Source organism: Helicoverpa armigera, chromosome 16 (genome assembly GCF_030705265.1).
Source record: "Helicoverpa armigera isolate CAAS_96S chromosome 16, ASM3070526v1, whole genome shotgun sequence".
NCBI lineage: Eukaryota > Metazoa > Arthropoda > Insecta > Lepidoptera > Noctuidae > Helicoverpa > Helicoverpa armigera.
Window position 1 is genome coordinate 4,804,152 of NC_087135.1, and position 22,585 is coordinate 4,826,736.

General features: G+C 37.1%; 1 protein-coding gene across 3 annotated transcripts; it reads left to right on the forward strand.

Moving 5' to 3' along the window:
- The first annotated feature begins 156 nt into the window (after positions 1 to 156).
- Positions 157 to 21,621, forward strand: LOC110384592 (uncharacterized). Of its 3 annotated transcripts, none has more exons than XM_064038686.1 (13): positions 157 to 393; positions 6,229 to 6,265; positions 7,131 to 7,280; positions 7,793 to 7,840; positions 12,593 to 12,734; positions 13,540 to 13,623; positions 16,662 to 16,795; positions 17,889 to 18,022; positions 18,933 to 19,087; positions 19,892 to 19,970; positions 20,188 to 20,350; positions 20,753 to 20,933; positions 21,318 to 21,621. In XM_064038686.1, the coding sequence occupies exons 1-13, from the start codon at positions 377 to 379 to the stop codon at positions 21,494 to 21,496; spliced, it is 1,503 nt and encodes a 500-aa protein (XP_063894756.1). In that variant the 5' UTR covers positions 157 to 376; the 3' UTR covers positions 21,497 to 21,621. The 3 variants fall into 3 exon arrangements, with proteins under 3 accessions (XP_063894756.1, XP_063894755.1, XP_063894754.1); XM_064038685.1 differs by having other exon boundaries at positions 160 to 393; positions 17,886 to 18,022; positions 21,321 to 21,621; XM_064038684.1 differs by having other exon boundaries at positions 161 to 393; positions 17,886 to 18,022.
- The last annotated feature ends 964 nt before the right edge of the window (positions 21,622 to 22,585 follow it).

The following is a 22,585-nucleotide window of genomic DNA, read 5'->3' on the forward strand; positions in this document are numbered from 1 at the left end:
AGAGTAATTGCCTTTGAACTTAGTCATTAGTCGGGTCGGATTGAGCGTGACTGAGTTTGCACCTGGACGTTGTTTCTTCAAATGGTTTTGGAAGTGATTAAGGCCCCCCTCGCGCTTTTGTGCGGACTCACCGCAGCGGGAAGCATTATTCGGATGAGGAGGCACGCTGGAGGCTGAGCGACGACCAACACTTGATGGTCAGACGCCGCGAGAGGCAGCCGCGCAACACCTCCACAGTTCCTCTGTACCGCGAACTTACGCACGCAACACTCGCGCGAGTGATTCGATCAACTCGATTATCGATTGCAGCTGAATCGTAGTGCCAGTGTTATAGAATCGAATGAACCAGTGTGAAGCGTGAATCGCTTAGTGCAAAATGGTGCTAAGTGTCAGGTAAATAGAGTATGGAAATATGAACTTGACATGTTTTCTTATTGTTTATTGGGAATTATTGTTTTTTTGTAACTTTTAATTATGATGAGTGTAACTAAACACGGCAGGACTCCTACTTGAAAATTTCCCCTCGGCAAAAAAAAGTTCTATTTAGGGTGCTAATTCTACGATAACTATTAACTAACTATTGAAATAATAGAGAATTTTCCCAATTTTCCCTGAAGAAAAGCTTGTCAGACGGGTACTTTATAGTTAAATTCAAATACCAACGGCCAACAATGAATTTCATTGCCAAAGAATGTACAGTTGGTCAAATAAATCAATTGAAATAAGTAAATTCGCGACGCTACAACAAAATTATATTTGTACTAGTTCTGTGACCCGGCTACGCTTGAACGGAATAAAAGGCATAGCTTATTTGCATCGGAGCTTCTAAAGTAACAACTTAGCAGCTGCTGCAGGTTTAAGGCCGACATTTTTACCTATAGATTCGGCAGTTTACCGCAAGATAATTTATTGTGCTATTGTTCTCATTTCTAGTTAAGTCGCATTATTCAGGGCCTGTGTTACTTTTCAAACGCAACGGATTTATGCTTGTTTGATGTTTTGAAGAGGTTTTTTTTGAAGATGTTTTCAATTAAATTTTTGTACGGATAGCAAGAAACTGGACCGGTTTACATATTCCTGAAATGTTTATTTCAATTCTTAAGTTAAAGCTAAATAATTTTTGCGAACTACCTCTACATCGTGAGTAGGTATGATGATAGATTTTACCATCAAACAAGATTTAGCGAAGAATCAAGATTGGTCCTGCTAAAACGTCAGTCGTGTAGTCAGTAGAGGAATTTATCCTATCTGATACTAGCATTGTCGTGATGTGTCAATCTGATGATCTGATAGTTGGTTCAGTCATAAATGGGTATTTCTAAACTTTTTTTTCTATCTGTACAGTTTAAATGTAAACAACGATCAAGTTATTTACCCTTCATTTATCAATCGAATATTGAAATTTCTTTGCTGCTTGTATATAGGTAATAGTATGTTTCCCTGTGCTTGAAATGCTCAGGGATTCAGATCTACTCACATCATAGGAAATGAAAAGAATCCTAGGCTAAAGAGGTTACTCCTCGTGCGATACGAGAAGGAATGTTATTACTTGTACCACTGATTTAAATTTTAATAAACCACTTTGAAAAATGCTGAACTAAAATTTCTTCCATCAGTTTTCAAGTACACAAATCCTACGCGCAGGCACTGATGCACTCTCTATTTCCTCACCCTCACAGACATATGATGTGACGAGAATCCTCGGTACAACTAGAAATATACACGAATATGTATAACCGCAGGCAGGACTGACAGTTCTTATAGGTTTTAACTCGTAATTGGCAATCTTCAATTCTAGAATGATAGGATATTTCTATGCAAGCTTTTCGATCAGAGCAATGGAATCTAGTAAATATTACCTGCTGTCCTAACATTGAACCTCTCAGCATAGGAAGTGAAGTACATAATGTGTGACAGCTCAGGTCACGGCGCCTGATGGTGACGAGGTGTGGGCCGTATGTCACGCCAGCCGTACAGTAACGGTGCGTTCCGGACGCCGCCCTCACTTAGCACTCTCATGTGTTACCTTGTGTGCTACCCTTGGTTTCGTCTGCTTGGAAAAGATGTCGGTTGTATAGTAGCCGGCGCCTAAACCAAAAAGCGGCTGGTGCGAGTATATCGACTACGATAAACTGTAGTACAAACAATTATTGACAGTGTTGTTTCCATGCAATTGTCGGTGTACATGTCGACTCCTCGTTTTACAATTTCTTTATATTAGTTAGGTTTGGTTTTCAATAAGTACTGTAGGAACTGGACATAGTGCTGAAAATTGTTGTGATCGAGCATATAATGTTCAGCTTTTAGGAGTTTTAACCCTTATGCCTGCTTATGATTATTAAAAGTCTATTTCGTTAATAAACAATCTGAATAAGGAATTTATCTAAACGTTTAATTCTACAAAGTGATGATGTCAAAATTGCTCAATCCAGTAAAGCGGGATCATGAAGTAATTGCCATGCTAATTTAATGTAAAAAATCTCTCGCATGACAAAATGTAATCAAATTATCGAACGATTGCATCTGCATAATTTACTACCAAAGTAACAATTGACAAAACAATTTAGCATAAAATCAAGTAATCAGAAAGAGCATCAAAAGAAAATCGACTGAAATCATCCATGAAAGTCTGCTTTAAAATCAATCGTCTGAAATTACCTGAAAGCTATGCCTGAAACGGTTCGTCTTTAGATTCTGTAGCTGTATAGAGTTATTCAGGTACAAAAATGCAAAAATATTTAAATATTATTGATATTCGAGTTACTACACTAATTGACGAAATCTGAAGACCATAGGTAAAGCCTGGAAAAAAATTATAAGATCAGACTTTTTAATCTTTTTATAAGAAAGTGCGTCAATTAGGGTGAGTGTGTGTTTAAAGTCAGTTTGTAGAAAAACTAAGGCTAATAGCTAAGGGTTGAAGAACGTCCTTGAGCGCACATTATGACCTAGTTACCATATTAACTGCGCATGTTACTTAGGAAGAGGAAATGAGGCCATTACGATAGGAGATGGACGAGGAAGCCGACGAAGGCCGAACACTTCCGAACGGTTCCGACCGCCGCCGAACCGACGAGATTATGATGCGCGCGCGCTTACTTACTGAGGAAATTATGCAATAATTGAATTAATTTGATTCAGGAACTGACTTTGTTATGATGTAATACGAGTAGCATCCGTTTATGTTTTGTTATGGCCGTCACCTTTTGTTTGTATGTTTTAGTTTTGAGGTTTTGTTTATATTAACGAGTAGTCTATGTGAAAAGGTTTTTACATCTATCTGTTAAAGATTTTTTAAAGTGAAGCTCTTAAAGTAGGTACATGAAAAGGAATTTACAAAATATTGTTAAATCATCAACCTTATCGATATGTTATAAATATAAATATGCCACAATCGCACTTTTAGTTAAGTAAAACCGTAGCAATGTGTTATGCGAATGGCGCGTGAACAAAAGACATCAACGCTTGAAAGTGCTACGAACTCTGCGGTCTACGCGGTTCATGGGATTTTAATATAACTTACGCACGCTTGTGACGAACTTTATGGATACTTTCATCAAGATCGTAAGGTTATCTCAATTTCAAGTGTTCCATTTTTCCTTCTAGTTTGTATAAAAAATGCGAAAGTAACTCTGTCGGGATTTAACGTTAAAATTAATGAACCGATTTTAAGGAAATTAAGTACTAGAGCCAGAAAAAGGACTTTGAAGCTTCTTTTTACCGAGATGCGAAAAGACGTGTATGGCGCAACTCTAACTCGCAACATATACTATTAATAAATAGCTACGTCACAAAAACAATTATTCGTTGAATTACTAAAGCCCGCCCTAACAAAGCAGAGCGGTCTCCAACTAAATCAAATCAAATCAGTAGCGATCTCCGAGCCTAGTAGTGATCTCAAACCTGCAGGGCTTCATACAAAATGGACTGTTAAGCCATGTCGCCCCCTGGATGTGCACGAATAACTGACTCGATTATGATGATTTATATTACTTTAAAGAAATAGCTACGTAATAAAAACAATACTTTAAGTTGCCTTCACAAAGTAGTGGTCTCCAACTCGATTGCACTCGATCCCGCTATTCTTAACCCCGGGATCGAGTGACCCTTCGTGTCTCTCGAACTCAAACCTGCAGGGCTTCATACAAAACGGACTATTAAGCCATGTCGCCCCCTGGATGTGCACGAATAACGGACCCGATTCTCGATCACGAAATCAAGCGATTATGACGATTATAACTCGAGTAACGATGATCGGTTCGGTTATCGATTAATTGCGAGTGGAATCACGAACTGGTGGAATTTATGCGAATGAAATGGTATGGTTGTGATGTAATGCGATTGGGCATCGAGTGGTTTTTGTAATGCTGGGGATGTTGTTGTATGTACTAATGCAGGTTCCCTTTAATGTCTTTATTTGGTGTAGCGGTTCCTCGTTTGATTTTGTATGGTTGGTTTTCTTGTGAAAGAAAATTTTGCTATGTTTTTCGAGTCAACAATTTTCTCTAGTTTCAACAATATTTAACGTAGTTTTACAAACTATTGAAAGCTTCAGTGCATAGCCTGATTAAATACATTAAATGATTCAATCTAAGAGCTTATGTATGTATAAGTTACCCAATCAACAAGCATGCAGAATCATTTACTTAAAATACGATATAGTATGTACGAATTCCGTAAAAGCTACATATTTTACAAAAAATCATAGTAGGTACTCGGAGTTTTTGTTTCTAATTGAATTAAGTCATCAAAACTGGATTGAACCGGCCACAGTTTTTCTCATCGCTGATGACTATCAAGATATCACAGCATGATGTGCACAATCATTGGTTTTCCACTACTCTATCGAATCTGAAGGACACTTGAGGTCACGGTTGGATGCTGGGGTCACTGACCTCGGCACATTACCCCTAACATTATTAGAACTGTAACCATTTGGAAAACAATACGTATCAAAGAATGAAATAATTCTGTGAGACGAACTTACAATGTAACTGTTTATCTATCATTATAACTGAATTATTTATTAAAGTTATTTTTGGTAATTTAATTTGAGGTAGTTGAATGGTGAATACTCGGAACGCTGCTGTGGGTTTGTTGGTAATAATGACCCCATCTTATTTTGGCTAATCTTTAGGGAACATAGGTGCATTTTCGATCAACTCTGTAATGAGATTAAACTTAGAAGGAATAAGGAAGAAGGAAAATATTTTTTTTGCGAGAAAATGAGGCATAGCCAACATAAATATTAAATAAGATCAAGTAGGTAACGAAAAACGATGATTTGACACAAGAGAGAAGAAAAGCTTAGCCTAATGCAGTGACCGCCTACAAAAGACAAAGTCTTATTCCAGATTTATAGTGCCAAGCGCTGATTTTTCAGCGAGGTACATTCCTTTATCATTTTAAATTATTAAAGAAAAATAATCTCAGCATTAATTAATTTTCCCTATTTTTATATGAAACTACATAATAACCATCAAAATATTTCATTCCGTCCAGACAGGCAGTTATTTTATTTTTAGACTTAAAATACTAAAAGACTGCTAATGTTGCTTCTATTAATAATTCCACCAACAAAGACGATAATTTATGTAGGCTAGACTTGCAAAAAACTGCACTCGCGTCTATTGAATAACATGTCATTTAGTTAATGACGCAATAGCATAGTTTAGCTAAAATACACTAGATACTGACTAAGATTCGATGAAAGAAATTTGTTTTTCAATGAACTCGAATTTACAGTTTTCCGTTTAATAGAATTCTTACGCAGATTGTACCGCAAACATCACGAAAGGCGTTCACCTTTAACTTTTTAAAGCAATTCACAATACAAAGTGAAACGAAAATTGAAATTGTGTAATATATAATATTTACAAACAGTACGTGATTCAACAATTTTGTTGGCGAACTACGTAATTGATATTGATTCTCCGGGATCAATCCAATCCCGCGGTCTGTCATTACCCCGCCGTGTCTTTTGACCCGTCATTAGGCAGTAGCATTACCCGCACAATGCGCCCGCGCACACAATATAAGCGTATCACGAAACTAAGTTTAGCCGCGTTTAGTTACATTTGTTTGCGAATATAAGTGATCATTAGAATGTATCACGATTCAATTCCGACTGCGTACATACATGTTATTGAATACATTTCTTTATTTAATCTAGTGTTCGTAACATATTGAACTGAACATGTAAGGGTATAATTTTTAATTTTATTCCAGATTCCTGGTCGTGTGCAGTTATCTTATTATCTCCGCGGTAAGTTTTATTGTGTTTCTCTTATTGTAAAGCCATTCAATTTCAATAATCATGCCTAATGGATTTTTAAAATCACCGACCTTATTTCTTTTCTAAGAATACTTTGTTCAAGATTAACTGGATTTAGTTAACGGAGAGAATTTCTGCAAATTGAAATCTTCATTGTATATTTAGCTGCTGAGAAATTACCATCTCTTTAATGTCGTAAGGTTAAAGCAATCGTAATTGTATTACCTATGTAGTTAAGTCTGACTAATCTTAATTTTCTTTTATGTAACCTGAAATATTCTTTTATTTACTCTAACTGTATTTAACGAGTTTTCTCTCACTTTTTTATTAACTACCATTGATGACCACTAAGTTTTATAAATATTAACATGTCGGAAACTTTAGATAGGTGCTAAGAAGTGTATTTCGAGATACACTATGTGAACAATAATGTAACTTAATATTGCTGCCTTAAAGCTGTCGATATTTTGATGTTAGTTATCAGGGATGAGATTAGAAAGACAGTGGCGATCGTATGTCGACTTTCGATATTCAGATTACAGTAAAGTGCGCCAACTCATTTTTTGCATTAGAACGATAATTACACTACCAATTCACGCCTCTTAGCTTCACATGAAATATGGATCATTATTCTACTCCTTTTATCCCAATTCATTATTTGGGGTAGGCGCAGCATGTCTTCTCTTTTCATACCTTCTTATGTAATGTCATCTCCCAAGCAACACATTTATCAGTCATATCGTCATTCATAAGATCCGACCATCATTTCTTTGGTCATCCTCTTCTTCTGTGTCAAGCAATCGATAATATACATGTCGTTCAAAATCTTTTAATAACCGTATATTATTTCTACCAGGTAAATTCATCACCACAACACCTGGAGTCAGCAGAGTACTCAGAGTCCACGGAAGTTTCAGTGGTGTCAGTGTCATCATCAGCGTCCTCAGAGCTTCACGAGGGGTCGGGGGAAGATCCACCTGATCCTGTACTTCCTAATAATATTAAGGTTTGTAACTACATGAATCAAATTACTTCTACAGACTTTGAAGCGACAGTGAGAATGTACATATAATTTGAGATTTGTTTTTGTTCATCCTTTAGGAACAGTTTGTTTGTATGAACTCGCTTTTGCTTTTCTACTAGACTGATTTTAAAATATTTATAGCCTATTTATCGAGGAAGGTTATATGCTACTTTTATCTACTTTTATCCAGGTGCGCATTAGAGGTCCTATGAGACGTGGAATAAGCTAGATTTGTATATGAGATACTTGATTAAATAACCCGACATTTGGCAACTGATGTCACGTCTAGCGCATTTGCATTGTGTTTGGTTGAATGAACGCTTTTTGTGGTATGTCTGTTGCTTCATCAGACATCAATGGGATAGTCAGGCTGTCTAGTGCTATTTTTGGAAAAGTCTACTATGATAGTTAGACAACAAAAGGTTGCTTCGGATGATAGGAGTTTAAAGTCATACTTAGTTCATTTTGTAACAGAAACATTTTTCTTTTTTCAGAATGAAACGAGAGAGGCACTCAAAAGTGATGGCAGTGAACAAGATCCGGTGAGTAATGCACTTTATAAGCATTAACAACTCGTTCTTTTAATGCATGCTGATATTTGAAGTCTTTAGCCTATGTTATGACAGTACGTAGGTTCTGATAATGTTAACATAATTTTTTAAGAGCTACAAGCTTAAAAACCCTGTATCTGAATATGTAATGGGTGTATGTATATGTATCTGCATATACACATATCAGTTTCACTTTTTCACTTCCACTATTCGGCCTTGAAGTAGTAATATTTAATACATGAGAACGAGTACAGAAGTTATGTAGATTCCGCGAACAATGAGCTATTTCTTGATATAAAAGAATACGATGCACCAGTCAGCCCTGTCTCTTTCATCGTGCTTAATGGCTCCGAAAATAGCCAGATTTGTTAACTACGATTTATAACTCAATTATTTGCTAGATTTTTAGATTGCTGATTCTTTTTGTCTGCCAGAGTTGAATTGTGGCCAGTCGATGCGATTGTGTTTCTGTCTAACAAACGTCTTTGTCAATCTAAATGATGCGTACAATGATGATGGAAATGTACCTCATAAAATTGGTAGTCGAACTTTCTTTCACGGATATCGCAAAAAAAGTTTTCGCAAGTTAAATATTTTAACAGCGGGCGACTGAAAAAGAATTGCTTCCATCCATTGAGACGCACCATTCCATTATCTGTTTAATTATTTATTTTCACTTTTATATCTACATTGGCTGTCATCATGTTATTGACAATAGTTTGATAATGGGACGCAAAATAAAAGAGTGACTGTTCAAATAATCGTCACAGCCTTCGCCCAATTACCCGCGACTTGAACAGAAATGGGTGAAAGGTACGCCTTAATAGTCACCAATTTATACCCATTTGAACGACTATTGATGGATTGATTGAAAGAATTCTTCTAAGAATACACGATCCGACACGGTCTCTCTTTTCCTTTCGTTTTGCAGAATTGCTGCACTTATTTGTGACATTGGTTTTACGGTCAATTTGTATAGAACGCAGGAATGGTATGACGTTGCGCTGACATGTAGGCGGACCTACTTTAGAGGAGTGCAATTAAAATACAACAATGTGTATGCAACGGTTGCAGATTTAAGTTGTCAATTTGGTTTTTTTCACAGTTAAATTGTAACTGATTGTACCAAGTAATTCTTATAGTTATTTAGTTTTATGCGTGAAATGAATGTTTGTTGTGATGAAAGAGTGGATTGAAAGATCAAATAGAGTGGTTAGAGGAGCCATTATTTCTGTTTCACGCGTGAGTTCTCGTGCACTACGCGTACGGTGGCAGTGTTCGTTGCTCAACGCACTCGTACTCTAGTGACCAACTGAATGGAGGAGGCCAGGCCGCAGCCTCTGACGACTTGTGCAATATACAATATTCACGTTGCGAAGGGCTCCTCTAATCTGATTAGGTTATCATCTGTAGTTCCGCTCCCGATTTATGGAGTTTCACTCGCGTATTAAAATTATATACATACGTATACACTAACGATGGTTATCTTTAACAATATCAGCGTAATTAGGTTTTCCTGTAAAAAAAAAACTAAAAATCACGCTTTTTATAGAAAACCAAACTAAAAAAAATAGAAAATAAATTTTAATGAATTTAAATTAAGAAAATAGTGTTAAAAATTTCAATGAATATAAATTAATAATAGTGTGAATAAAAAAAATATTTAAAAAAGCGTGGGTTGCATCGTGTCAATAGTTATAAATATTTTATTGACGGATATGAGTAGAGTGTTATCATTTCGAGGATATCTTAAAAAGCACCCCACGCTTTTTTAAATATTTTTTTTTATTCACACTATCATTAATTTATATTCATTGAAATTTTTAACACTATTTTCTTAATTTAAATTCATTAAAATTTATTTTCTATTTTTTTAGTTTGGTTTTCTATAAAAAGCGTGATTTTTAGTTTTTTTAAAACTATTATTTATTTTCTACTTTTTAGTTTGGATTATTTATAATAGCTTTTTAATTTTAAACCTGCCTAACCTAGCCTTGTTAGTTAAAGGAATCAAGATATTTTGCATACTATTGTCGAGATAATTTAACGGAGATTAATTCTATACTTGCTAAAAATTAATTTAGTGCAATAGAAACGGAAATAACATGCGTAAAACATAAAACTTATTCAACTACGGGTAAAATACATATTTTGGATGTTGGTCTCTTGATGGTTGAGGATTTGGTGCGTAACGTGACGACACGGGTGATATTACGAATAGTTGTCAATATCCATACAAGTGGGAAGTTCTCATCAATACAAAGAATATAAGTCCAAACGAGGTATTTTACATATTCAGTTGTCGAGTTCCCTCGACTTTCTCTGGTCTCCATCATCAGGTCAGCTCCAAACCTTCACTGTTGCATAGGTCTTGTCAATACAAATAATTTAAGCCCAAACACGAGGTAATTTACATATTCAGTTGTCGAGTTCCCTGGACCCTCTCTGGTCTCCATCATCAGCTCAGCTCCAAATCTTCACAGTTGAATAGTGCTTTTAGGCGTACACCTGAGTGTCAAGTTTTTACCCTATGTATGCCTACAACTTTCGAAGGTTGCCCTCGATTTCTCAGGGTTTCCATCATCAGATTCTGACCTGATGACTATGGGACCAACTGGCAGCTATTCCGAGTCGAACAAAAAAAGAATCACGTAAATCGGTCTATAAACCTCGGAGTAATCGATGTGTATGTGTAACCTCCTCCTTTTTGGGAAGTCGGTTAAAAATGGAATAATTTTATCAAATTAGTGTATTGTCATCGGTCCTCAATAAATCTACAAAGTTTGAACGAAATCTGGCCGTTTAAAGTGGGTCAAAATCGCGCCCAAAGAAGTCGGTTACAAACATACAAACATACAGGTGAAGCTAATAAAAAGCGTGTAAAAATGGTTTGAACTTAATCATGGAAATCCTTATTACCTAAGTTATGTTCATTATCGCGTTGCTGCTATCCAAAAAGTCATCTCATTGAGAATACATCATTAACAAGCTACCAAGCTCTCATGTGCAGATTTAACCAGATAAACCCATTACACTTTCCAGTAAAAGCTTGAACCAATTGTCATCTCACCTCTTAAACAGACAAACAAATTAACATAATCGAATTAGCCGTGAGAAGCCGAGTCCGCTAGAGTTACGCGCATTGTCGACGTAGTAAGAAGGTCGCATATGTGTAGTTTCGCGATAGCCATCTCTGACCTGCCAGTGAGTGTCGGGGTAGCTGTAGTTTGACTCACATTGCATCTAAACCATGAACACTCACACACCGAGTGACCTACAAAGGAACATCCCTTGGAAGCGCGTTATTAATAGACTAACTAAAGGTATATTTTTTATGAAATAATTGTAATTAAATGAGCGTGTTCGTCGCTTTAATTAAATCATTGATCATACCTACTCAGTCTGAAATACATAGCTGTCTAAGCTGAACGACATCTAGTTAGTGGTGCCACTATTTTCAGGAAAATTAAGTAATTTTTCCATGAAAAAAAACTAGAAAAATCTGTGGTTGGAAATTTTTTTGTATGCTTGCCGGAATAGGAAGTCCGTTAGATTTGCTGGTAAGTAAATAAACTTAGAGGCTACTAAGCTTATCTGCGTAAACGCATCGGTAGCGATCGCGATGCTTGATCGTTAATATTTATTTTTAATTGTAATTGTGCCGTGAAATACAAACTTGTTACGGCCCGACCGACATTATTTAAATTGGATAACAGTTACGGAGATTCATCGAATTCTTTGTAACTTTGTACAATTGCGGACTTATTGACAGAGTTATAATCGAAAAACCATATAGCACTAACAAATCATGTGAAAACGGAATGAAAGTGTTCCCATTTCTTAGCTTTTCTATTTCTACGGATAATCTATGCTTTGATGCAGTATGATGTGGCCCCAATAGTTTTATTTGTTGTTTTATATTGGAATCAATTTGTCAAAGTGATGTGGCGTCGGCGCTTAGTCGGCCACTCCACTGGCCTAATTTTATAATGCGTAGGTACTGGCTGCGGCGTGCGAACTGCCCTGACACACTTACTGCCATTTACGCCTTTTTTGTGCAAAACCATCGAGGGGTCGTGACTGTGAAATGGTGAATTACCGGCGAGGCGCCATAATCCGATAGTTTGTTTTGAATTTTTTCTTTGGATAATGGTTGCAATCTAGTCGCAGTGCTCGATAAAGCTGCTAACGGTTTTACTTTCGTGAGTATTCTGTAGGTGCTTCAAACGTTAACAGGCGTTTAAGTTGCTAATTAGCGGAGGTTGTGTTATTTGTTGAAGGCAGTCAAAAGTCGCGTGTGCCGGAAGGTGGTAGTTAGGCTTATGTTATCTCAGGGCTATCAGATTGCAAAACCTCCACGGAGTGCTACCTCCTCAAATGCAACGCTCTTCATGTAAGGAATGTAACAAGTACAAAATGAGTCACTTCAATTAAATATTAAAACAATGTAAAGTACAGCATAACTATTGCGCCAGTTTAAACGTTTAAGGGTCAATTTCGTAACTTCCCAGCGATGATCAGCGATCTATGAACTATGAAATAGAATAATAGTGTTATTTAAACTAGCTTACGTTAAATAAACATTAAAACTAAGGCTTGTGAATTGAACCATGAAATTAATGAATACGAGAACACGAATCAGGACTCCAGGCTTTTTGAAATTATTCGCTCCATTCCTCAACTTACGTCTCATCTTATCACCTGCTTTTAAATTTTAAAGTAAAAATATTTCTGGTTGTCCAGGTGGTGTTCCTATCAGACAAGAACAGCTACATCCCGGTGAGCATCAAGCCGCGCTCGCCTGCAGTGGACACGACGTGGAGGGAGCCACCGGCCTGGGAGCGCGAGTACAGAAGACATCGCACCAATGGCAGTAGGGTGCAGTGTGAGTATATATGAATAAGAATAGGCTTTAATTAATGATCCTTTGGGAATAGGGTGGGTGGATGATGAATCCTTCTGTCTGATATAATACGTCCAAGGTCGATTTCGGTCACGGCGGCTGTGCTTATATAAGGAGATCAGCTTGAGGATTGTCTGTCCTGTAATAGGAAAGACTCAAGTGCTACTGAAAATTTTGTTAGATCATACCAATGAACGCTGCATATGTTGGCGAATACCTGTTCAATAATACTAAACCAGTGAATGCTAGCTATATAACAAAATATGTCATTTTCAACACAATTCCATTTAAACCGCTTTAGCAACTTTCCTGAGATAATGTAACAGACGGATTTATCTCCAGATCCGGACTATTTTTCCGGATAAGGATGCAGCTATAACACAGATTACATACAGCAATTGGAGGTTTAAATGGTGTTTCCTTCATAAAAGTATCATATACAACAAACATTGTCTATTAAATGTTGCGAAACAAGGCAAATTGAGATGGTATCACTCGGAGCGCGTGGCGCCGCGCTTGAGCAACCCTTTGTGTATTATATTAGTTTTTACTGAACCATTCATACTCTCATATATGCACAGGATACTGGCATTGTAATGGTTATGTGTCAAGATACCATCGTCCTTATAGAGTGAGATAGTTTTAGTTCTTTTGTTTGTTTCTAAAATTCAGTTGCTGTGTAGTTCCCAGCTTAGAAAAATATAAGGCCCATTCAACTACGCAATATTTTTTTTACAAGTGACAGAAGACGATCTATTTTCGAATTTCTTTTGTTTGTGATTACCAGATATTGAGGCGGAGTGTCAAGATGACTTCATGAAGATAAGGGTCGGGTTCAACGGATCTTTTGCTGGACTGGTGTATTCTGCAGGTAAACAATCACAAACTATAACTACAATATAAGCTTATTTAAGTACTGTATGACCTAGACATCAGAAAGGTAACGAACCGTTACTTCAGTTACCTAGGAAGCTCAAGTAATGTAATCAGTCATCGTCTAACCGTGGTATTGTGTAGATAGTCTAACAATTAGGCGTGTAGGCTAGACGAGTGTCATTACTACGTCTTTGTTACTACGTCTTGTCACCGTCAGTACTCCCACATTGTTTGAACAAGCACCCTTTTGTTCAGAAATATCGAATGAGGAGAATATAAAATCCTTGTCCCTAAAAGTTTCATTCATTATTTGATCAAAATGTTAAAGCTTTTACCAAAAATATATAAAGAGGTCACATCTAATCATTATCATCATAACTTTCATCACCATCGTGATCATCGGTTACCTACATCTCTTAATACATACCAGAGCACGTTCTTCTGTCAAAGTGACTAATGGAGAGTTTAATATAAATTTATACTCCAAATTATTCACTTAGCTGAGTAAGCACGTCTCAGCGTCGCACTACTTAAGCTCTTTCCCACATTAGCACTCCATTTGTTCATTACTCTGTGTTTGTGCTACATTCTTATCGTAGCTGTCAAAGGGCAGTGCGTTGGATGTGGGATTTGATAATTTCGCGAGTTGTGATGTTATTAGCTTTAATCAAGTGCACAGTTATGATGAGTTCTCATACCCTTCAACTGTTATATAAACTCATAGCCCTTTTAACTAAATCTTTGTCTTCTGTATGTGAGAACCTTATTCTATATACGACTTCGTTGATGTCGAAGTTTCAGTTACTTCATTCAAATAGGGTTTAAGTACAGTGGCGGCGTAGCATCGGATGGCACCCGGGGCGGCTACCTATAGAGCACCCCAAAATTGTTTGTATGGATTAATTTTAAATGCATACTACATATTCCTGCCATCAGGGCCGTGTGCAATATTTTTCAAGTTTTTGGGACACAAAAATACCCAAACAAATTCAAAGAAACCAGCGTACAGCGCAAAAGCCGCGAGCGCGAAACTTTTTGAGTTTAGGGCCACAAAAGTACCCTAGGCAGTTAAAAGAAAGCACTGCAAATGTAGGAAAGCCGCGAGCGTAGCGAGCGCGAAATTTTTCGAGTTTTGGGTTACAAAAATACCCAAAGCAGTTAAAAGAAAACATTGCAAATTTTGGAAAAGCCGCGAGCGTAGCGAGCGCGAAATTTTCTGAGTTACGGGACCCAAAGCAGTTCAAAGGAAGAACCGTAAAGTGGAGAAGTCGCGAGCGTAGCGAGCGCGAAAATTTTGAGTTTTGGGTCACAAAAGTAATCAGTCAATTTATTGTGATTTTGGCGCGAGTCGGGTGCGCCAAGGATGTGAGTGGAAAAGAGAGGGGTGACACTCGGACTGTGTCACCCCTCTCAGTCCCGTGGCGATGTCTCGGGCCGGGCTTGCACTCTGTGAACCTAGGCTTTGCAGATTACAAAAGCCCTCCGTGGATGGTCCCTTTTGCCCGCGCCATCCTGGTCATGCAGATATGTGCCGACCGAGATGGCACCCCCCCAGACGTGGTACCCGGGGCGGACCGCCCCCTCCGCCCCCCCCTTACGCCGCTACTGTTTAAGTAGTTAAATTGTCTTTTTTGGAGCTGTGCTCTAACTAGGACTTAAGATTCATCCCAATAAGATTGCAAGCTTTTTTTCATTCCTACATAGTTAGTTTAAAGTGAAGCTAATAGGTATAAGCGTGTTAAAAATTAACTAAATATTTCTCTGCTGATATGCACAACTACTTGGAATATATAAACAAGGACATAACAAAATCTAGTTTACGCAAAGTGATTAAAGTGTACAAAACCTAAGTGTATCACAAAGTCGCGGGAAAACGCTTACCATAAACCCATACTACGCTCCATTAGAAGATTACTAGATATTAAAATGTACAGTACGATAAGATTATACCATGTTCCCTCTTAGTGAGAGATTAGAGGCATTGTGTCGCTTTCGTGGGACACTTGAACTACCGTTAGCCGCTTGGGGGAGTCAAATTGACACCTTTTATCTAACCATGCAGAACTAAAGGGCTGTCAAGGAAAATTATTTTGTTTAAGTATATTGTAGACGTAAAAGGCAGTCTGAGTATTGCAAGTACTAACTGCAATGGCTAAGTCAACTTACATATAGGTAATACGCTATTTACGATATACCTACATTAAAATGAGATTCATGAAATTATTTTCCAAATTTTTGAAAGATTAAGGTATATCCATGCCAATATTTTATATGGATGACAGCCAGTCAGGACCTGATTTTGGGCGATCTGATATTTTGTAATACTAATCTGATCTGATATGATATAGTTAGTTCTCTAATATATATTCTTAACGTTGACCTGATACTACCCATATAGTCTGACATCATTGTACTATCAGACCCTTAATTTGTACTTGTGTATAATATCTCAAGTATTCTCTAGAAATAAGCCCGTTATTTAGAACGAACTACGAAGAATGTTAAGGGTAATTAAGTCATGCTAATGGCATAGTTTAGTTTCGGTGAACTATGTCACCCTTTTACCTAGATATTATTTGCATTTAGGAGTAATGGCGGTTATTTGACTGTTTGTGGCTAACCACTTTCTTTTTAACGAGGTTAGGTCAATTGTGCGATGTTATGTTTTATTTTGTCAATTACTATTTTGTTCATGGCAAGTGGGTACGTAGAGTACTTTATTTTCGCTTTAGGTACTCTTTTTACATACTTATAAAGTAGAGCAAATATTTAACTAAGTACTTAGTTCTAATTTCGGAGTCTAGCTAACTCCGATAAGCTAATTATTAATTAATATTTTAATGTTAATTGTTATTTGTGTATTGTATTTTCTATGGGCCCTAGTTGCCTGAATTAAAGGAATAAATAAATAAAATAATTACCTATTATGATGATGTAAAGGACGCTTTACTATTGCAAATATAAAAATAGTAACATCATTATAAAAAAAAAATGGTCAAAGTCAGCAGAAATGACATGTGTCTATATTTACAGGTTACTCATACGACCCGGACTGCATGTACATCAACGGCACGGGACGAGACTACTACGAGTTCTACATCCAGCTGAACAGATGCGGTACCCTCGGGAGGAACGGACAGCATGATGATAGCAGGAAACATCCCACTGTGAGTTGTTTGAAATTGTTTTTTTTTTCATTCCAGTCAGAAGAAATAAATATCTCACACTCGCCAAGCGTGGTGTGTCTGAACATAGCCCCCCAGCCTTTGTCATTTCGTCTTTTGAGGACTTGTTCAGCAGCGGTCGTTTTTCGATGACTTCGGGGGCGGGTTAAAACTTTGATATCTGGTGAAAAAATCCTGTACAGCATGTGAGAGGAACAACAAGAAGAGATGCACGGGAGTAATTTTAAAAGTACCTACTCCCGTGCGTTCTGAATGAAAAATCTTCCAAGTTCCAATATTCTTCCAAGTTTAAAACAGTATTCCTTAGTAGATAATTTGCCACCATACAAGCACATTTACCTACTGCTTATTGTCACCACGGAACATAAAGCTCCTTTATAGACCACTAAGAAATGATCCTAGGATGATATTAACTTTAAGTACACTATGTAAGATGGTCTGAGAACAGACGATTACAGGTCATCGTCAGGAGTATAAATAAGAGCAACTAGGTCTAGTACAGAACATTACCATATTATGAATATTATTGTTATGATAACATCTGCAGACTCCATAAGGCATCCTGTGATATTAAGATTCATAGATATTCGCATGACAGTTGCAATTTATCTTCATGTATGAATATTTCAAGGCAATTGACATTCTAAGTTTGAAAATAAGGGCTTATCTTAACTTTGTTTACGTAGCAAGCACCGAGGCTCTACGATTTTCATATCATTACAAGTCGCCATATCTTTCTTTTTTCCAACTATGTTGGGGTCGGCTTCCAGTCTAATCTGATGCCGCTGAGTACCAGTGTTTTACAATTAGCGGCTGTGTTCTTGACCCTGTGTTGTGTACCCGGGCAAACCAATACCCCTTAGTAGGATATAATGTGGTATTTTGTGGATTTAAATCTATTCTACATAAAGAAGAATCATTACCACTCATATAGAAAAAGTCGTACCATTCAATATCTAAGAGGATTTTTTCTGCAAAAAGTCTTTAGTAGCGTAGAAACACATTTGTCGAGAGGCCAATAAGATCTTTATATATAACAGGCACTTGATGTTGTTAACTATTTGTGTGACAGAAGAACCTGATGTGGAACACGATCACGGTGCAGTACAACTCACTGATTGAGGAGGAGCTGGACGAGCACTTCAAGGTCACCTGCGAGTATGGATACGACTTCTGGAAGACTGTCACCTTCCCTTTTTTAGACGTAGAGTGAGTATGATACTTTTTGATTAAGAAAAGGAATAACATTATTTGAATTGAATGCCTATTAGCTAACAAGCATAGGTATGTAATGGGCGTGATGTTCCATATATATGATGATTGTACCTAGTCGTGGAAGTTGTTACATCTAAATAGGCACCTGGTTAAATGGTGTCTTACTTATGAAGTTATGCGAAAACAAAACCACCTTTTATGTAGCACAGCTGTGGTTTGCTACAACTTTTGTTCTACTTTAAATCGATAAAATGCGTGAGATATTCTCAGAATTTTGTTTTCAGTTCAGTTCTTGACGAAAAGTGAAACTCCAAACATTTACTTATTTTGTTTTGCAAACCACAAAATATTCGCAAACCGTTGCTGATCGGATTTTCTGTCACAGAGGCGTCGCGCACGCATGATCTTGTTGACACAAATACAGAAGCGATTAGCTGTGACGATCGATGATAATCGCATTATCTTAACCATAACTGCATGTAATCGGGAAACTAGAATGCTTACCGGGCTCTAGATAATGCAAATGTACTTACATCTTGATTTTTTATATTTTGCATACGATTACGAGCAGGCAAGATCAAATGCAATCTAAAAACGTGATTCTTCGCATGTAGTTTAACCACCGTTTTTTTCTGTTTTTCTTGCTTAAGGCTTTTTTGCAGGATTTAGAAGTTTCTTAATGGTTATCATCCTCTCATCTACTTTCTGTGTAACACAGAAAAGGGTTAGAAAGGAGATGGTTTTTTGGAGATTTTTTTTGACGTATCACGGGAATCGGTACCTAAAATTTTACATAGGCGAGGAAGAAGGCTTTTCCAGTAGGCATATTTCGGTGTCATATTTTTCAGCCCATTCCACTATACCTACTTGTTATTTACTTACTCCTTATGTCTTTGTCCTTCAGAGTGGCCACAGGCAACCCGGTGGTGTTTACGCTGCAGCCCCCCGAGTGCTACATGGAGATTCGCTCGGGGTACGGCGCAAATGGAGCGCGGGTATCAGGCCCGGTGCGCGTAGGGGACCCACTTACGTTGCTCATTTATATGAGAAGCGCTTATGGTAAGATTTCTTACTGTTTTATATAAATTACTAGTACTAGTACTATTTATTCGATTGTAACATAAAAAAAAAAATATTCTGGGTGTGTCATACTTTTTGATTTAGTCACTATGGGTCAATTTTGACAAACATGTGTACCTTTTAATCACATGGACTGTTATCGTAATTATCTAAAATAAAAATTAAAAAAGCTAGTCGAAACACATATGTATCTGAAGACGTATCAAATGTATTATGAAATTCCAAATATCCACGTCCAACGCAAACCGCACCGTTTTCGTAACATGGGAAAAAACAAAAACAAAACAGTTACGAATAATTTAATTAAAACCTCCAATGATCCGGATTTGTCACAATGTAATTAATCCGCAGTTATTTTTACCGTAGTACAACTGAACTAAATATACCCATAACAATTAAATACCGTAAGTTTAAGGGCGAAAACGTAACGGTTGGACCGATCGCATGTCTACGAGCAATGGCGCTCCAGAAATATTTAAAATCAATTTTTACCTTATCACGGTCTAGCGTTTTTTGGTAAATTTTATTATATGGAACGGTATGGGAGCAATGACGTTGGATTAAGAATGTACAATGTACATGTTATGGAAGGTATGGTTGAGGAAATAGCAATTCAATGAAGTGGGTGCAAGGTAAAAACGCCGGCGTTTTAACCTAAGGCACAATAGTTAAGCCATTCCAGTACCTACCTACAACTAAATGTAACTATGCTTAGACAAGGTGCTATAGGAAGTATGAGCTCAGAGGAAAGTTAACTTACCAATGCAATGATATGTATTTCAGATGGTTTCGACATTGTCGTGAACGATTGCTTCGCACATAATGGTGCTACGAAAAGGATACAGCTTATTGATGAATATGGGTAAGCAAGCTTCTGTAGTCACACATACACAAACTTCATTTATAACTGGCATTTACCGAGTTAATATACTATCTTCATGATAAAGTTCATTTACAGAACTTTGCGTTCTGAGGTCGACTCCCAGGTCGGGAACAGCCTCTCTTTCTTCACTGTTGTCATCAATAACTTCAACCTTATTTCTACAATATAAGACTCATTTTCCTTTAACACGTTCCAGGTGTCCCGTAGATGACAAGCTGATATCGCGGTTCCGCGGCTCCTGGTCGGAGTCAGGCGTGTTCGAGACGCAAGTGTACGCGTATATGAAGACCTTCCGATTTACTGGATCCCCTGCGCTTTATATCGAGTGTGACGTCAGAATGTGCCATGGACGATGTCCGGTGAGTAGAAATAAGATTATTTATTAGAATTTCAATCATAGCTATATGTATAATGTTGGTGAAATGCAGTGCTTATCTGGAGTTGTGACATAAAGAAACCAAAAGTACATACGTCTACTGCGTACCTGACAATTACTAAAAGAAGTAAGAATCATCACCTCTGGGGTCATTTCATGGTATCTTACCATCAAAAGTGGGGTTTAACAAAAAGACTAAGACCTGGAGTCGATTTTCAGCAGATCTAAAAATCGAAGCTTCATGTTAAGATTAGTGGAAATGGTCTAATCAAATTATGTACCTTTATCCTAATAGGTACATTCATATTGTTTTCCGGTCTATACTTGATGCTACATATTTCTAATATCCGACGCCAACTATTAATATCTAAATATCCTTTCACAGTCGCAACCCTGCCACTGGCGCAACATGAAAAGCGTGAAGCGTCGTTCGATAGACTCGAAGCCGGGACTGGACCCCGCGTCTAGCGTGGCGCCGCGGCTCTCGGAGAACATCTCGCTGTTCCAGTCGCTGAGGGTGCTGCAGGAAGGCGAAGAGGATTCGGAGTTAGCTGCCAGTACTGGCGGTTAGTACCAATGTGTTTATTATATCACTATAACTCCCTGTTAGAAAAGATGCCAAGTCAGGTGCAGGTACAAGGAAGATTGAAAAAAAGTCGCAACTTTTGAGATGTGACTTTTTTTGCGAATGCTTTTAAATACGTGGGTAACAAAGTTTTTTGTTTTCGATATTAGTATCCCCAAAGGATACGACCAGTCTTGCACATGTATCAATGCCCTCGCTAAGCTTCCCTTCTACTTTTGTAAACCGTGCTGTTTGTTACATCTAGGACGAAGTTTTTAGAGACTTAAGGATACAAAAATCTCTCACAAGGCTAAAGAACTTGCCAAGCTTGTTTATCATGAATTTAACTGTCGTAATGTATAATATCTTTCACCTACATTTCCAGTAGCACCAGAAGGTCAAACCTGTATGAAGACATCAGCCCTATCAGCCATCATGGTCTCCTGCGGGGTGCTGATAGCAGCACTTTGTGGCGGAGTGTTAGCGGCCGCGAGAGGCTTCCGACGAGGGGAGGCGAGAACACCCCATCACGCTTACGTACCCCATAAAGGACGAATCAAATAAAGGATCAAGAAAATGCCTTTATTTTGTAAGTTGTGAAATGACTGTGTTTCCATAAGATATAGGTACCAATGATGGTCATCGCTAGAAGTAGTTACTCCTAGCATAGGATTAGTTGGATACGCTGATAGTGTCTGTAATGTTAGATTTTTTTATATAAGCCAATCTCGTGATTTTTACATGAGCAATCGCATCGACCGTCCAGAGAAGTTTTTTTTTTATCGAAGTCCAGACACAATTGTTGAAAAGTTCGGACTGTTATCAGATGAGCCTGATGCTGTTATTTTAAGAATACAATTTTTCAAGCTTACTAAATATTTTTTTTAAGAACACAATTTTTTTAAGCGGTACTCAGTAAATTAATTGAAAATGTTTATTCTATTATGACTAGACTCTGATTTCAAAGAATACCAAATCGCAAGGAAGTTTGTAATACTTCATCAAAAGTAAATTAAGATTGATATTACTCAGCTAAATACTTAGATGTATAAATTAGACTAAGTAGTTATTTAATTAATTTATGCTCGTTACAATACTGGGACAAATTGTGAGGATTTATATTTTTATACGAAAACAAAATATACCTCCTCCGTTTGTCTGTTATTTGATATTTGTGTATGCAGTTCTCAAAGTTGTGATAAAATAAGTATTAAATAGAATTAGCTACATGATAAATTAGTATTACAACGATGCTTATTTTTTTAAAAGTGATTTTAATTTATTTGTGCTTGCTTTAAATAAGCATTTTTTTGTAAACTCAAGACACATTCAAGAATAAACCATATCATAAGTGAATCACGTAACAATTGAAATAAGTTGTATTTCGTTAATTTATTTGCAGAATTACTTATTTCTAATGATGTAAATATTAATGTAAAGTCTATTTAATGTTCTTATTTAAGTAGTGTATGTTTAGTGTAATTATTTTCCTACTATTTATACCTACGGCGAATGAAATGTATCATATGAGTATTTTGGAAAGGTACATTTTGAAAGGAAAAATAAATAATTTTATAAACTGAAACTTGTTTATTTTAAGTATCCCTTTTTCCTCGAAATCAATTTTACCACGAATAAGTTATTGGAATACTT

Bases quoted from the DNA above. Each gene is read 5' to 3' on its own strand.
- LOC110384592 (XM_064038684.1), top strand. The intron at 13,624-16,661 runs GTAAACAATCAC...CTATATTTACAG, and splicing joins TGGACTGGTGTATTCTGCAG to GTTACTCATACGACCCGGAC. The intron at 18,023-18,932 runs GTGAGTATGATA...TTTGTCCTTCAG, and splicing joins TTCCCTTTTTTAGACGTAGA to AGTGGCCACAGGCAACCCGG.